At 39.8% G+C, this 17148-nt stretch overlaps 1 protein-coding gene across 2 annotated transcripts; it reads right to left on the reverse strand.

Moving 5' to 3' along the window:
• Positions 1 to 506: 506 nt before the first annotated feature.
• Positions 507 to 14591, reverse strand: LOC148847622 (protein DETOXIFICATION 20-like). 2 transcript variants are annotated; one of them, XM_088949759.1, is made up of 9 exons: positions 14467 to 14591; positions 6493 to 6767; positions 5878 to 6419; positions 2782 to 2868; positions 2620 to 2676; positions 2261 to 2499; positions 2008 to 2126; positions 1806 to 1892; positions 507 to 987 (listed from the first exon to the last, which is right to left on the reverse strand). In XM_088949759.1, exons 2-9 carry the CDS (start codon positions 6736 to 6738, stop codon positions 910 to 912), a joined length of 1455 nt encoding a protein of 484 aa, XP_088805885.1. In that variant the 5' UTR covers positions 6739 to 6767; positions 14467 to 14591; the 3' UTR covers positions 507 to 909. The 2 variants fall into 2 exon arrangements, with proteins under 2 accessions (XP_088805885.1, XP_088805886.1); XM_088949760.1 differs by lacking the exon at positions 14467 to 14591 and adding an exon at positions 6878 to 7216.
• Positions 14592 to 17148: the final 2557 nt, after the last annotated feature.

Here is a 17148-nt window from a genome sequence, read left to right on the forward strand (position 1 = left end):
TTCATACCTTGTTTCCTATACATATGTTCTTGTATCTCTATCTTTGGGATGTACATATATACAAGAAAATCAATACAATTAATTAAGCTTTTCTCTTTAGGCTACATTTGGAAATGACGCAAATAAGTGTGAATGCAAATATGTAGAGTGTAAAATGGTTCATATAAATTATAAAATTTGGTTAGTTTGGCACCCACAAATTTATCTTCTTACCAAACAGATGTTTACTTCTTTTTTATTGATGTTCTTTTACATCTTATTATCAATTTAAATATGCCTTGATCTGTCATTTGTCAATGCACAAATGTAATATTGCCAAACACAAGCAAAAATGAACCAGAGTGCAAATTTACCCTGAACCGGGATTTATACTCCACTTGAATTGTTTCCAAACGCAGCCTTACTTAAAATTTTCAATTCTAGAAGAAGAAAACCAAGCATGAACAAGTAATACATGGATCATAAAATACTACCCTAATGAATCAAATGCAATTTGGAAGTCCTGATTTGAGAACTAAGAGCAAAATCCCAAGGAACATCATCAATTAAACTTTAGATGATTCAAGAGTATTTGTACTTTAATCCAATAAAATGTTTGTTTAATTGAACAAAAGATTAAGAAAGAATTCAAGATCATTGTTACCAATTCCACCAGCAGCTCAATAGTTGGATCTTGGACAAGAACAAAAATGCCACTGTGGGTGGTAAGGAGGATAACCTTTGTTGAGGAGCAAACCATTAATATTTTCCTCTGTTCCTTTATTTGAAAGACTTTTTGAGACTGAACAACTCTCTGGATCGTTACAAACTTGCTAATAAACTATTAATTAAACTTAACTTTTGGCCGGAATGAGATTGAAGCTCACTTTTAGTTGCACCAGTTTATTTAGTCATTAATCAGGTAACTGATCAGGGGCTCGTATTCTCATTGGACTCCTCAGAAGGTGCTAAGAACCATCGGTTAAGGCGTTCATGTGCCTCTTTAACCTATATGATAAAGCAAAGTATATTAGAAACTTAAAAGTTATAAGTGAAACCAAGGTAACATGGAAATGAAAACAAAACTCTAATCTGGGCCTAGCAAGTATCCAAGGTTTAAAAAATGATTTTACACTTAAGGATCTGTTTGTAATTATGATTCGCACTCTTGCCTGATATAAAAATTGTACTTTCCATCTCGATTTCACTCATTGGCAATACAAATTTTGCATCTCAAAAACTGATGGAAATTTTGCTTTACTTTCTTCCTACTTCAATTCTCTCTCATATAAAATGGGGATTAGATGATTTTGCTTCCTACATTATTGCCAAACAAATAACCTTCTTCCTACCACCATTACTTATCAATATAAGGTGGGGATCACATTATTTTATTTCCTATTTTACTTATCACAAACAGACAAGACAAAATCAAACTTGATGCAAAAGTAAACCAGAAGTTGCAATCAGCCCATTTATATTCCCATGCATTTGCACTGCAAGCAAAGAAAGTAAGGCTATGTGCATTTGGCATTCCTTATTCTAAGGACTTATCTCCTTTTTGCAGTTAAAAACTCAGTGTTCATTGAGGCATTTTAACTGCAGAAAGGAGATAAGTCCTTAAAATAAGGAATGCCAAATGCAGCCTAAGACTGATTTTAAAATATAAAATCCGGCCATATATATCTTTTCAATATTTACATGCTCTCCATTCTAAGTTTTATATTCCATAACTATGCTTGAAAATTGAAAGGACTCCTAAAAAAGGAGACCAACATCTTGTTATCCATCTCATTTATAAGTCTTAATAAGATGTATCTTCTTACCTGATCATTCCAATTAGTTTTCCAAGTAATAAATATAAGCACAAGAGTTTGTAATGCAACTCCACAGATCATTCCAATCCAGATACCCTGAGAAATTAATAAAACAATTAACCAGATAAGTTCTTGGTAGAATGGGTTGGATTTTTTTTTTTTTTTTTTGTCACTACAAATCTAGAAGTAGACAAGTGGTTTAATTTCTTACCCTAACTTGGAGCCCAGCAACATATCCAAGAATAATCCCAACAGGAACTCCTACAATATAGTAGCAACTAAGATTGACATATGCCACTATAGCTTGCCAACCAGCACCTATAGCCACTCCTGTTCACATATATAGTTTATGAAACATATAAAGCACATACATAGTTAAACCATTTGCTTATTAATTTGTATCAACATTTACAGAAGACAAAAAAAAAAAAAAAGAGAAGCTAGATAGTGATCGATATACTTGCCTGAGAGTACTGGTTGAATACTATTGAGCAAGATAGAGAAAGCCAGTAGGACGGAAAGACTTGACACAGCTTTGGCAACCTCTGTGCTAGACGAAAATGCATAAGATATGACGTGACCAAAGACCAAAGCCAGAACCCAGAAAAACAACCCAATACACAATGATGTGCATAGATTGACTTTAATTGAGAATATTGCAGCTTTTGCATCTCCCCTTCCCAATTCATTTGCTACTCGCACACTGTGTTAATATATATAAGAAAGTCACTGATTGAAAATGGAAATTAAATGATTTTGTCTTTTATAAGTGGGAAAATTTTGATTGGTTGAGTGTGTAGAGAGAGAGAAAGTGGATCTATACCAAGCTGCAGACAAGAATCCAAGTGATATCATAAACTCCCATGAAGTAATGTTGAGGCTACAAGTTCAAATTAATTAAATTAATGCACTTAGTCAAGATATTCTACAAGAAAATGACAATGTGAAAAAGAGAGAGAGCGAGAGAGAAATAGTAAAACCTTACCAAATTGAGAAAGCAGATATATCAACTGTAGCATTTTTCATGTAGCCCGCTAATAATACTAGAACTGCATTGTACCACAGTTCTAAGCTAGAAAATCAGGATATAAAAATCAGTAAAATAAGAGGTACAGAAATTATCATTGTTTTAATTAACAAGTTAATATGAAATTCAATGAAAACAAACAGTGGTAAAATTCATGCCTATTCTGACATAATTCTTGGAAGTATATGAGTTGAGGATGTCATATCCCCTGAATAGCCAAATGCTTAACCAGTCATGCAAGTGAACACTAATTATAACTTTATTGAACAGTATGACCATTTTGCTCCTCACTAGAACAATCTACCTATGGACATCATCTCAGCCTGGCTGGTTTCTCATTGGACTCATTGGAAAATCCCATAGGCCATGTTTGGTTTGAAGGAAAATGTAGGGAAAGGTAGGGAAACCTTTACAAACCTTGTATTGGTTTCCCTGTCTTTCCCTTCCTTTCCCTACCTTTTCCTTCAAACCAAGCATAGCCTTAGGGTTAGGGGAACCAATAATATGAACATGTGGCTACCTAGGTGGATTAAATTATGAAAGGTTAATTGCCAAATGTATATTACCACTGTTGTAGAACTAGGAATTCAGAGCAATATTGCCCCAAGATGGATGGGGAGACAATAATGAGAAAATACCGAAGGAGAAGAACTAGACACTCCAGAATCCAAAAAGCTATATGGGCTATTGTCGAAGGTAAAACTGCATGCATTTGGTGAAGGAAGACACTAGCAAGAAAAATATAAGCTCTTGGGGCCTTAAATCATATTGTGCAGATTAAAACACAAACAATGAAGTTTTCTGGTCTAATTTCTGATGTTTGAAAAGGAAGAAGTATTAAAATAATAGCTTGATGTCTGAGTCTTTTTCTTTTAAGACATTAGAGGTTGAAAACAGACCCAAAAAACAAGGCCTCAGCATGAAATTTCTGTTCCTATCAAAGGAGATAATATAAATAAAAATTATGGAATGGAGACCTCCCTCCCTCCCTCCCAGTGGTTACCCCTAGACAATCAATTTTGTCTTACAAAAGTCGAAATTTTAACCATAGATTGGAATTAATGGCTTTCTTCTATATGATTTGGACCTCAGAGAGTCTTATCTTATAAATGGATTCACTCAAAAATATCTCAAGTGCTGAAGTTGTAATTAAGAAAGTTTTAGTCTAGAAAGATTCTCCTTCAATACAAAAGAACTGGTACTCTTGGCGCACATTGGGGATGTTGTGTATTGTGAATTGTTTATCTTGTTGCTAGTTCTAAAAACAAAGCAAAGCCAGCTAGATGGAAAAAAAATTGCTTCTTAAAACAAAAACATAGAGAATGTGTTCTTGGCTTATATTTGTGTATTTTCTGTTTTCAAAATGAAACCTAAAACATGTTCTTGAATTTCTGATTTAAAGAACATATTTTCATCTGGTTATTTAATACTATGTTACTTAAGTTAGTTATATACTTCCTATACTACAAACCATCATTTTGATGGTTTCAAAAACATATATTGTTTTCTGAAACAAAACCAACATGTTTTTGCTTTTCAAAAGAGAAAACACAACACAGTTCAAGAACATAAGAATGGTCTATTCCCATAGTCTGTCTGGTTTACACAAGAATCGGAATCAGTTGGAATGGAATTTCATTAATGGGGGAATGACATTCCACCAGGAATGGTAATGGGATACCGATTCTATCCAACCAAACAGTTGGAATTGGAATGGGCCATTCTGATTCCAATTCTAGACCCCTAAAATTTTTATCCCTCAATTTGACCTAAAGCACCATTGGATCAAGCTATTTATGAAAAATATTCCATATTCCATTTAAATGATTTAGTTCATGCAAAACCGAGTTCCAGGTGGTTAAACAAACACAGAGCACCCAAAACCTTGTTTTACTTTTTATGTTCAAAACAATCACCCTATCCCCTTTTAGAAGTTTAGATGTAGAGGTGTCAATTGGACTGGATTTGGTCCAACCTGATCCAGTCCAATGTGAGTCCACTTACAAATGGACTGGACCCAATCCAGTCCAAATCCAATCCAATCCATTAAAATGTAAATGGATTGGCTTGGATCCAATCCAAACCGAATGAAATATCAAAAATTATATAAAAGCACTTTTGGCACTGAAAAAGCATTTTTGTAAAAGTACTTTGATAAAAGCTTTTTCACAAAAGTGCTTTTACAAAAGCACTTTATTGATAGTGCTTCATAAAAAGTGCTTTTGAAAAAGCACTTTTAGAAAAGTACTTCCATAGACTTTTAAAAAAGTACTTTTGTAGAAGTGTTTTTGTAAAAGTACTTTCATAAAAGTGCTTTTTTTGTAAAAATGCTTTCGTAAAAGTACTTTTATAAAAGAACTTTCATAAAAGTGATTTTTGCTGGATTTAGTGTTGATTAAAAGTGCTTTTATTAAAGTGCTTCCATAAAAGTGCTTTTGTAAAAGTACTTCCATAAAAGTTTTTTGTAAAAGTGATTTCATAAAAGTGCTTTCGTGTAAAAGTGCTTTTATAGAACTACTTGTGTAAAAGTGCTTTTATAAAAGTATTTTTGTAAAAATGCTTTCGTAAAAATACTTTTCATAAAATTACTTTACAAAAGTGCTTTCGTAAAATTACTTTCATAAAAGTGATTTTGTGCTGGCTTTAGTTTTGATTGATTTCAAATTGGACAAAGGTTTGGACTCATGATCCATTATTGGAAATTTGGTTTAGGTTCAATTCAAACCAATAAGAATTTGGACCAATTTATTTTGGATTGGCCCAATCCAACAATTATAATGGACCATCCAAATCCAAATTGATAAGGTTTGGATCAGATTGGATCCAAACCAAAACCAAAACTGGTCGATTGACACCCCTATTCAGATGCATTCTGCCCTGTCAATAGACACAATCACACCATATAAAGATCCCATGCTCCCCATTTAACATGCAAATAAATAAAACACTTCTGATGAAGCAAAATAGCCACACTCAAACAATTCTAATTAAAAAAAATGCAAGAAAGATACACAAAAATCAAAAGAAAGGAAAATGAGGGAAAAGAAAATTTACCAAAGCATCACACCAGATGACAGAGAGAGCTTCACCACAGGCCAAAGTTCAGAGAATGCACTTTTGGAGAATCCCCTCCATGTCTGAGGGCACCAACCACCAAAAAGATAGAACAATTCTCCTATGGCTAGGGACCAAGTAGAGATTATCATTGCACCCATAGCACCAGGTATCCCCAATTTCATTTTGTACACAAAAAGCCAGGACAAGATCAAGTGAAGTACAAATGATACAGTAGATAACCATCCAATGATCATGTTTTTGAGTTGGGCTTGCAAGAACATTTGCATTGTCATGGTAAAGAGAAAATAGTACATAATAGGAATAAACCATAGAGCAATTTTTCCTGCAACTCTTGATAACTCCTCCTCTTGGCCAAGAAGTCTGAAAATGGGAGCACTGAATATGAAGAAAGGACACAAAATGAAAGAAGTGATAAACAGAACAACCCATGATCGCTGTAAGTAGATGCCCATCATGTTGTATTGTTTAGCTCCAAATGCTTGCCCACATAAAGTTTCAAGAGCACTTGCCATTCCCAACTGCAAGGAAAACAGGACAAAGATTGATACAAATGATAGTTTTAAAGGGAAAACAGAAAAGAGAATTACATACCAGTAATCCATTTATAAATCGTATAAGGATGCTTTGAACTAGTGCATATGAAGCCAACTCAGTTTCACCAATATGACCCATAAATGATTGTGTTACAACAATGATTCCAAATGATGTTATTCTTGTGATTATAGAAGGAAATGCAACCCTCCAAAGCTTCTTTGTTTCTACCCAAATCCTTTCTCTCGACTTCCCTGTTTCATCCTTCTCTGTTACAAGAAGCCTATCTTCAATCCTACTCTCCATGTTCTCTGTGACTATTCCTACCAATGTACCTGAGATATGAAGAAATAAGCAAATTAGGTAGGAAATAAATGTTCAAGAATGTGAAAATTAAATTTTACAATATTAGTTAGGAAGAAGGAATTTCATTATCATGAGAGACCTTAATGAATAGAGTGCCCAAGAGTGACCATTGGTTTGGTCTAAGGAAGGACCCATTTTGTTTGCGGGAACAAGGGCTTGGAATCGGAATCAGCCAACTGTTTGGTTGGACAGAATTTAAATCCCATTCCCATTCCTGGTGGAATGGCTTTTCCCTCCCCTTTCCTTGGGAATCAAATCCCGTTCCAGTTTATTCCAATTTCTATTGTGATTCCTTTCTGAACCAAACAGTTTATGGGAAAGAAACATTCTGATTCCATTCCAATTCTAGCTGTAAATCAATGGGACCCCAAGTTACCAAAGGATACACTAGATAGAGGAGGGCGGATTGGCTGAATTTGATAACCGTTTGGCTGGCAATGGGACCAATAATACCACCCCATCCCAGAAATAAATTGTATATGGCCCACAACAACTAAACTCTGACTTCACATAAATGACTGGCATGGGGACCCCAAGTTATCGGTTCCACGTCCACTTAAACAGCCACTAAATTCATCCAATCCACGCCCTCACCCATAAAATATCTCCATGTTTCCTATGTACAGGTGGGTAGAGGGGAAGTAAAAAAAATTATGTGGTCTCCACCATATATGAAAGGAAATGGAGTTATTTTTTTGGGAATGAGGTAGGTAGCAAGATGATGTAAGATGATATGCTCTCCATCTTATACCTCACAGAGAATTGAGATAGAGATAGAAGAAAGGTTGTACAAATTTTGCATCAGTATTTGCACTGCCAATGAATGCAAATGAGACTATAAATTTTGTCTCATACAGAAAAACACAAATGCCTACGGGCAATAATGATGTGAATGAACGATTACTGCCTTCTTAAAAACAAACAAACAAATGCAACACTGAACGGGATTTGGGTGGTGCATGGTTCCACATGATCATCCCAAGAATATCTTTGTATTCTCATTTAAACCACATAACCAAGAATATCATCCCAAGGTACAATAATCACCACTTTGCTTTTCTTATTGGAAAAAATTTTGGCTGTTCTAGACTTCTAGGGGGCACAGTCAGAAATTTTGAATGAGAGGGGCCAAAACCGTAAATTAGGGTGAGCCAATAAATATGTATGGGCCATAAAGAAAGCCAACCATTGGGATGGGGAGAGGGGGGGACCCGGAGAAATTTACATGTAAGAATTTATTACAAGTGAAAGCTCCCCTGGGTCCACCCTAAGAGCACAGGATCCAATTGTACATCAGAAATATCTCTATGAATTTAACAACATACAACCACAAAAGATATTTCTATTTCGCTGGATGCCGTGCTTTTGGAGTGTTTGCACGGTTTTTGCTTTCAAGAGATTTGGGCTCCTAGATGCATTGTTGGTCGAGAACCCCGTTGATAGCCCGGACTGTTGAACATGGACAGCCAAAAGTTTGGTAAGCCAATCCCTAGAATGACTGAGCGAGAGTGCATCACCATGTGGTATGGGAAAAAGCTTTGGCTGGTGGAATTTGGAAACATTTTTGTGCAGATACGTTACCATGGATGAGGGGTAAAAGAGTAATTGTTCTCAATATTCTTTTGACCAAAAAATATAAACAGGGAATTAAATGGATTGATGTGTTATGCCCAAAAATGTACCCAACGAGTTTGGATCAGGTCCCAACACAGGGTCCCAACAGAACATTTCCCTTGTCCTCCATGGCGAGATATTCCCAACGTACAACTTGAGAGGATTAGGCCTGGTTTGAAACCAAACCGGACCCATCCGACCAGCCCTAATGCCTGAACCTCATGCTTGGGATTTTTTTTGGAAAGGCCCAATCCAAGCTGGTCAGACTAACGTCATAGTGTCATACAGTTTAAATTAAACGAAACTCGGGTTGTGTTTGGTTGGCCAGGATTGGTTGGAACTCGGCAGCTGGATCGGATTTAAAGGCCTTGTTTCTCATATTTTACACTTAGGGGACGTTATTTTTTCAGATTTTTAGAGGGGGAAGGTTGGTCAATGGGATTTTGGTTCCCATTGACCAAGAATCCTATGTTCTTTTTTCAGATTTATGTGGGGATCAGGGAAATTTTATTTTCCTGGGTATCACTTACCTTGATACCCATCTCTTAGGTGGGTAAATAACTTTTCCCCTTAAGGGGAAAGTTGCCAAAACTAATGGGACAAAAAAGACCTTTCTAATAATGGATTTTTATGGCTAAAATGGTCACATGGGTAAATACACTTACTCGTGTAAGTGTTTCCCAGAAAAAACTTACCTAGGTAACTGCATTTTCCCAAGTAAGTAACTTATTGAAAAGCAAACGGGGCCTTACTATTTTCCGATTTGACTTTGTAAGCAACCAGGTGGTACACACCAAAATGCAAGGAAAGGGGTTTAATTGGTGAGAGCTTTTCCTTTAGAATTGGGATTTGCTCCTCACACAGGGTGCCTCGCAATGATCTCACATGCACATCCCACTGTGAATTGGAAACATCTCCCGTAAATAATAACACACAAGTACAAGACATGTTCCCAATGCATGGTGGGATGTGCAAGGAAGGTCAGTGTGAGGCGCCATGTGTGAGGAGCAGATCCCATCTCCTTCCTTTGGGTGGATGGAACCCACCCAATTTTCATCCTTAACAAATTAGGGAATTCTCAATCCATATCATATTTGTTAGGCATGCACTTGCACTCACCACATCACTACTGGTTTAGAAGTTTGCTTACCAAAATCAACGGTTTTGGGGGAAAACAGAACCAGTCAAGTGACCTATTCCCAATTTTTTAGGTTTGACTTTAAAAATCATGCATATGGCATGTTTTCTCACGATAGATTGCCCATCCCACTGTGTATGCTTTGACTCTCGTCATCCACATAAATAGAACCTAAACATATAAAATACGAATTTGGATCTCTTACCCACAAACTTTTTTCCACATTCCTACCCATAATACACTACCACCATATATTGGGAACTTTCCCACATCCCCATGATGTTCCCAATAACAATGGCGATGTGCTGTGGGGCGGCCCCTATGGGGAGGAGATGTGAACTGTCCCATGTATGGCAGATGATATAACGGATTCTGGTCACATATCAGTTTTTTCGTGATGTATCAATTTTTTGGCTTCGTCAGTGATGTTTGCTCCCGAGTGGCCTATGACTCAGAGGCTAAATTGGAGCTCCCTAGTGGCGAGTTGTCTGACGGCAAGCTACCTAGTGGCGAACTGCCTGGTGGTGAGCTACCTTGATGAGCTGCTTGGTGGTGAGCTACCTTGATGAGCTGCTCGGTGGTGAGCTACCTGGTGGCGAACTGCCTTGTGGTGAGCTACCTTGATGAGCTGCTTGGTGGTGAAACCCGACTACTCCCTGCGGGAGATGATCAGCTCATCTTTGTAGACGGCGGGAGCTGAGGGACCCATCCTCCTTGTAGGAGATGATCTACTCATCCACGTAGATGACGGGAGCTGAGGAACCTGTCCTCCCTACAAGAGATGATTTGCTCATCCTTGTAGATGGCGGGAGCTGAGGGACCTGCAAGAACTGAGTCAAAGAACCCAAGGGTGTTTACCCGGCGAGGTCACTCTGATGGCTAAGTCAGCACTTAGTAAAGAGAGCTTGAAGACTGATATTAGAGAATGAGAGAACAGGGGTTACCACCTCTTCCTTCAGTCCCTTCCATACCTTTTAGCATTTTCGCCTCATGGCCTCTTGGCCTCATTTTGCATTTTGCATCATACCTTTGCCCCTGGGGGGTGAGGTCTTTATATATTGGAGTCCTCGTAGGTTAGGTGGAGTAGTTCCTGGATTCCCGCTGTGATGGGACTTGTTGCGTGTTAGGTGGATGAAATGCCGTCAAACGGTAATACTGTCCATTACCATCAGAACGGGGAATTGGTGAGCTAATATAGTCGTTACAAGTCATAATCCCGTAAAATGCGAGGTATGGTGGTGAGCTCCTCGAGGCTGTTAGGTTGGCGCCTGTGTCAAGCTGCCATGTCGGTGCTAGGGCCAGGCTACTAGCTCGTGCCAGGGCTAGGCTGCCAGCTCGTGCTAGGGCCAGGCTGCCAGCTCGTGCCAGGGCCAGGCTGCCAGCTCATGCCATGGCCCGATCGTACCAGGGCCTGGCTGCCAGCTCATGCCAGGGCCAGACCGCCTGGTGGGAGACCATCAATTTAGCAAAGGCAAGTCATTGTCAAAGTGGTCCCGGGTGTCACCTAGTTGTTCTGAGATGCCAGGCTACATGAGGGTGAGTTGCCTGTGGTGAGCTGCCTAGTTGTCAAGAGGCTGCACTTAGTTGTCAAGAGGCTTCCAAGTGTCATAATGTCATTAGAGGACCAAATCCGCCCTCATCATTTGCCCCCCACTCCCGAGCTGAAAGTAACTCGGCAAAGGGAGTACATTTCCACTTTTGGCCCGTAAGTCGACGAGCTCGTAAGCACTGATTCAGCTTCTAAGGCTATGGGAGCTGCTTGGAAGCGAGCTGCCCATAAGGTGTTGAGGTCTCTGTCGGTTCGGTACTTTAGCTCTTAGGCTCTGGGAGTGACTTATAGTCCACTCTTGTTGACTTTGTCCATGCCGACGAGGCGGCTGGGTCTTAAGTAGTAGTGTTGCCTATGTCGTAGAGGCGACTGAGTCTTAAGTAGCAGTGGCCCTTAGGCTTTGGGAGGGACTCGTAGTCCACTCCTGAACTTTGCCCACGCCTGAAGAGGCAACTGGGTCTTTCAGCAGTAGTATTGCCCATGCTATAGAGGCGACTGGGTCTTTCAGCAATAGTGGCCCTTAGGCTTTGGGAAGGACTCGTAGTCCATTCCTTAACTTCACCCATGCCGAAGTGGCAAATGAGTCTTCTTGTGGCCTTTAGGCTTTGGGAGGGACGCGTAGTCCGCTCCTGAATTTAGTTGCTCCTTTGAGACCTGTAAGGAACTAAATGTTAGAGGACCCGGGGTGGCTAACCCGGTGAGGTCGCTCCGATGGCTAAGTTACTACTCTTATAGTAGACTGCGAGCTAGAAATCACAATCTGGGAGCTAGAGCATGCTTACTTGTTTTTGAGGTTGGTGCCTTTTTAGTTCCTTAGTTCGCGCCAGGGCTAGGCCACCAGGTCGGCGTTCGTGCCAGGTCGTGCCAAGTCGGCACACGCCATGCTAAGTTGTCAGACCGTGTGCAGGCTGTGCCAGGCCACGCGTAGGCCATGCTAGGTCGCCAGGGGGGCCTTAGAGCTATGATTACGTTGCATCCTCATCGTAATACGAGAGCTTCAGTTTCTAAAGAGTGAGGGCTTAGCTTTCTAGGAGAAGAGGACTTAGCTTTTTGTAGGATAAGAACTTAGCTTTTTGTAGCGTTTCCCACAGACGACGCCAAATGATGTAACAGATTCTGGTCACGTATAAGTTTTTTCGTGATGTATCAATTTTTTGGCTAAGTACCTCGTCAGTGACGTTTGCTCCCGAGTGGCCTGTGACTCAGAGGCTGAAGTGGATCTCTCTAGTGGCGAGTTGTCTGATGGCGAACTACCTAATGGCGAACTGCCTGGTGGTGACCTACCTTGATGAGCTGCTTGGTGGTGAGCTACCTTGATGAGTTGTTTGGTGGTGAGCTACCTTGATGAGCTACTTGGTGGTGAGCTACCTGGTGGCGAACTGCCTTGTGGTGAGTTACCTTGATGAGTTGCCTGGTGGTGAAACCCGACTACTCCCTGCGGGAGATGATCAGTTCATCTTTATAGATGGCGGGAGCTGAGGGACTCATCCTCCGTACAGGAGATGATCTGCTCATCCACGTAGACGACAAGAGCTGAGGGACTTGTCCTCCCTGCAGGAGATGATTTGCTCATCCTTGTAGACGGCGGGAGCTGAGGGACCTGTCCTCCCTGTAGGAGATGATTTGCTCATCCTTGTAGACGGTAGGAGCTGAGGGACCTGTCCTCCCTGCAGGAGATGATTTGCTCATCCTTGTAGATAGCGGGAACTGAGTCAAAGAACCCCGAGGTGTTTACTCGGTGAGGTCACTCCGATGCCTAAGTTAGCACTTAGTAAAGAGAGCTTGAAGATTGATAATAGAGAATGAGAGACCTAGAAAACAGGGGTTACCACCTCTTCCTCCAGCCCCTTCCATACCTTTTAGCATTTTCGCCTCTTGGCCTCATTTTGCATTTTGCATCATACCTTTGCCCCTGGAGGGGTGAGGTCTTTATATACTGGAGTCCTCGTGGGTTAGGTAGAGCAGTTTCTGGATTCCCGCTGTGATGGGACTTGTTGCGTGTTAGGTGATGAGCTAATATAATCGTTACAAGTCACAATCCCGTAAAATGCAGGGTACGGTGGTGAGCTCCTCGAGGTTGTCAGGTTGGCGCCTATGTCAGTCCGCCAGGTCGGTGCTAGGGCTAGGCTGCCAGCTCGTGCCATGGCCAAGTCATGCCAGGGCCAGGTCGTACTAGGGCCAGGCTGCCAATTAGTGCCAGAGCCAGGCCGCCTGGTGGGAGACCATTAATTTAGCAAAGGCAAGTCGTTGTCAAAGTGGTCCCAGGTGTTACCTAGCTGTTCTGAGGTGCCAGGCTACATGAGGGTGAACTGCCTGTGACGAGCTGCCTAATGGCGAGTTGTCTAATTGTCAAGAAACTGCACTTAATTGTCAAGAGGCTTTCAGATATGATAATGTCATCATCATCAGATATTCTCAAAATACACGGACTGTACTGTCTTGTGGGTAGGGATGTTGGCAAAGTTTATGGGTGGGTGATCCGGAGTGTATAAAAAATAACACCTAATTTAATAATTTATGGTCATTTAATTATAATAATTTGACAAAGATTGCTGAATTGGATGACTTATTATGTGGTCTTTTACGATTGAGTAATAAAATATGGGCTGTACTGTCTTGTCTTTAAGGCAGTACTTTCAATGCCTCGTATCAGTAACACACTAACACCACAAGGGCTTCAATTCAAATGGAAACATGAAAAGTAAGAACTGAAGAAGGATTTAGTTCATAGAGAACAATAAAGGGGAAATTACAACCGGCTAGAAGGTTAAACCAGGAACTGTTTGAATTAGCTTTTGTTTTTGTTTTAGAGCTTTAATATGTGTAAAACAAAATTGAATCAATTAAGGTACTGTTTGGATAGATTTCTATTTTGTACTCTTAAAAATACTTTTGCTTGGCAAAATCACCTCCGCTTCCGGTGACAGTTTCAGGTGGTTTTACAGTCTGAAACTGGGAACAATGGTTTGATTTTAACACTGACGAACAGAGGTAGGTTCGAGAGTTTGAATCAAAGGGTGGTCACATGTGTCCGGCAACACTTTTATACACTTTGTGCTTCTGATCTTTGAAAGTAAAAATCTGGAAAAGCTTATCCAGAGGCAAACTATAAAGCAGAAATCTTTGTGTTGTTGGGTAAGTATGTAAGATGTAATGGGGGTTCCATCAGTAGGACTGTAGACCCACTAACGAGTGATGCACTGAGAATTTTATTCTACAGTTTCAACTTTCAAGGTTGTGGACTGTAAAACATTCCCCCAAGTTCAGAGTTCCGATCATGGAGTTCTACGTTGAACAACCTCACGACCTCCATCCTATTTATCAATGTAATTCTTCTGTTGAAAAGTAAAGAGAGAAAGAAACTTACTTGGATTCTGCTTCTGACAGGCTTGTTCACTTTCGAAAGTTTTACTATTTTCACAGCTTTTGGCCGCTCGATTTCTCGCAAACTCCTATAATGAGGACCGAAGATAGTAGTGACAATGCTTATATATTCATAATTTAATTTTTAGGTAAATTATAGTCTGTCACCATGTAATTTGGAGGTAATGACAGTTAGACCCCTGAAATATCATTTGTAATAAATACCCATCATGTGTTTGTCCATATCATTTGTAATAAATATCCATCTTGAAAACCAAAAAGAAAAAGAAAAAAAATACAGAAAATACAAGAAAATACAAAAAACACTAAAAATTACAAAAAAAAAACAAATAGTAAAACTACAACAAGAGATGCCATGTTTTAACATGTCTAATTTTGTTATTCTGATATTTTCTTGTCTCAGCTCATATAGAATTTCAAATCAAGGATCAAAACATCTGATACACCCTATACCCAAAGTTGGGTATCATGTATATCAAGGCATCCCAAAGTTTTAAAGTTTTTAAAATGTGTATTGTGTCCATATTTTGATCCTTGTTTCAAATAGATAATTTATTAATTTTACCTTTACTATCAGGGGGCAGTGTTAGAATCTGAAAATTTAAGATGGGTTTTTGTTGGGGGCAAAGTATCACTACTCTCAAGTATAAGATGAAAGTTTGTAATTTAAACTTTCATCTCGGGTTGTACGTGGACGAAAAAATGTGTACAAGTCCATCCACAGTACTCCACATTTGTTTTATTTTAACTTTCAAACTACCAAAATGGTGGAGTTTGGTGGGACAAATGACCACAAAAAACCAACAACCGGTCAGCTTGAACAGTAGTTCATGAGAAATACCAGCTATTCTTCTCCGTTGGCATACCCTTAGAGATAAAATTAAGGGTGCCAATCGGGTAGGTTGGGCCTGTGTTAGGTTTAGACCCGGGTTGGGTTTGATTTGGTCAATGAATCCATTTTAAAATTATATCTGTATTTGTGATATATATGTATGTATGTAGTCGGATTAGACTTGGATTAGAAACTTTGAATAAAGTTGGGTCAGGTTCGAATTACTTTAAAACCAGGCCTATGCCCAAAGTCTTGGAATGGTCCAAACTTGGGTTGAGCCCGACCAAGTTACACCATATTTAAACATGGTTTTAAAAAGCGGCCCGAAAATAGAATCGTTTTGGCCACCATTTTTTGGGTTGATGGTTTTATTGTTCGGTTCAAACGGATGCATTCTGACAAAAAATAAAAAATGATTAAAAAACAAAAAAATGTCCAAAAACTGTTGAACGGGTCGACAGATTAATAGTTTGATCGCCCGGGTCAATGGGTCGTTGACTGATTCAACGGTTTTTGGTCAAGAATTGGGTTTGGGGTAAAACGGAACTGATTGCATGGACTTTTTCCAAGCCAAACGGTCTAACCATCCGGCAAAAACCATGATTTAAAACTGTGGATCACTATCCCTAATGTATTGCTACGACCCCACCTTAAAATGGATGAAATGACCTTATGAAGGGACGAAAGATCCATCGTATGGATGCCAAAAACTTGCGGAATAAGGGAGGCGAATTTCAAAATTTCTCTCCCTTCAACTGGGAATCACATTCCCTATTTAGAAAACAATATCTTCAATGATCAATCTTAAACCATAAACTGAACCAGATCTGAACAAAAAAAAAGTAGGAGAGAGGTATACCTGATACAGAGAAATATTATCTCTTAATGGAGGTGTTCACGCCCAAGGAATGATAAAAAAACTGCTCCCACTGAAGATGGCGCAGTGCAGGATGGAGCAGAATCAGCAGCGTTCTCCAAGAACCTGATCCTTCGTAAGAATAGCTGGATGGCACGTGAGCACTGCTTCCAATAAGTCCTCTCACAAAGGGTCAATATCAAGATCAAATCTTGATTTCTCCTACAAAGTAGGAGATCGAACTGGAGGTCTGGCGGTGGCAAGAAGGAGACAGCAAGAAAGAATTTCACAGAGATTGCAAAAATCTTTCTTTTGTGATTTCAGCTCTGAAGACTAGAGGTCTTAGTGTTGTGCCTAAAGGTTGCTGCCCCTCCTCCTTTTATAGGCTTAAAGGGATCAGCTTCTAATCCCATTAGGAGTTGCTGATCCAAATCATATTTGGATCAGAAGTCCCTTTAAATGATAAGGGAGAACCCTTATCTTATCTGTAAACTAGATCGGCCATCACGTTATTCCATTAGGAGGTTCCTAGATCTGAATCTTATTTAGATCTTGGACTCTCTGAGTGGATAGGTCAAGGCCCAATCCTATTAATTGATTTAATCCCAGATCCGCCCCTCATTTAAACTGATCAAATCAGCCCATTTCGAAAATGGACTTCAGGTCCATTAAGGTTGTGTGCTCACTTAGCCTTCCAAATTGCTGGCCAGTTGGGTTTCCTTGTATGGCATGGGACCCAAACATTGATCTACACATCAGCCACATGAGTTTGGCCTGGCCTTTGTTACAAGGCCTGGCCGAATACACTGCTATGGACAGTGCACCCCCTGAAACCCATCACATGGGTTCTATGGGCCCAACACTTGCCCTAAGTGGTCTCTGGGCCAAGCCACCTTGTAACACCTAGGGATTGTGGGCAGATGCAAGATTAGCCCATCAGACATTACCCTCAATGGTCTTACACTTAACCTCTCAGT

This window comes from Nelumbo lutea, chromosome 6 (assembly GCF_056320005.1).
Source record: "Nelumbo lutea isolate HS-2025 chromosome 6, American lotus-T2T, whole genome shotgun sequence".
Taxonomy (NCBI): Eukaryota; Viridiplantae; Streptophyta; class Magnoliopsida; order Proteales; family Nelumbonaceae; genus Nelumbo; species Nelumbo lutea.

What these genes read in the sequence shown, in the direction of transcription:
- LOC148847622 (XM_088949759.1), bottom strand. Translation starts at nt 6,738, where the DNA reads ATGGAGAGTAGGATTGAAGATAGGCTTCTTGTAACAGAGAAGGATGAA. An exon ending in GGATTCTTGTCTGCAGCTTG is followed by an intron (nt 2,500 to 2,619) that starts GTATAGATCCAC and finishes ATATTAACACAG; the next exon opens with TGTGCGAGTAGCAAATGAAT. An exon ending in AAACTAATTGGAATGATCAG is followed by an intron (nt 988 to 1,805) that starts GTAAGAAGATAC and finishes TTTATCATATAG; the next exon opens with GTTAAAGAGGCACATGAACG.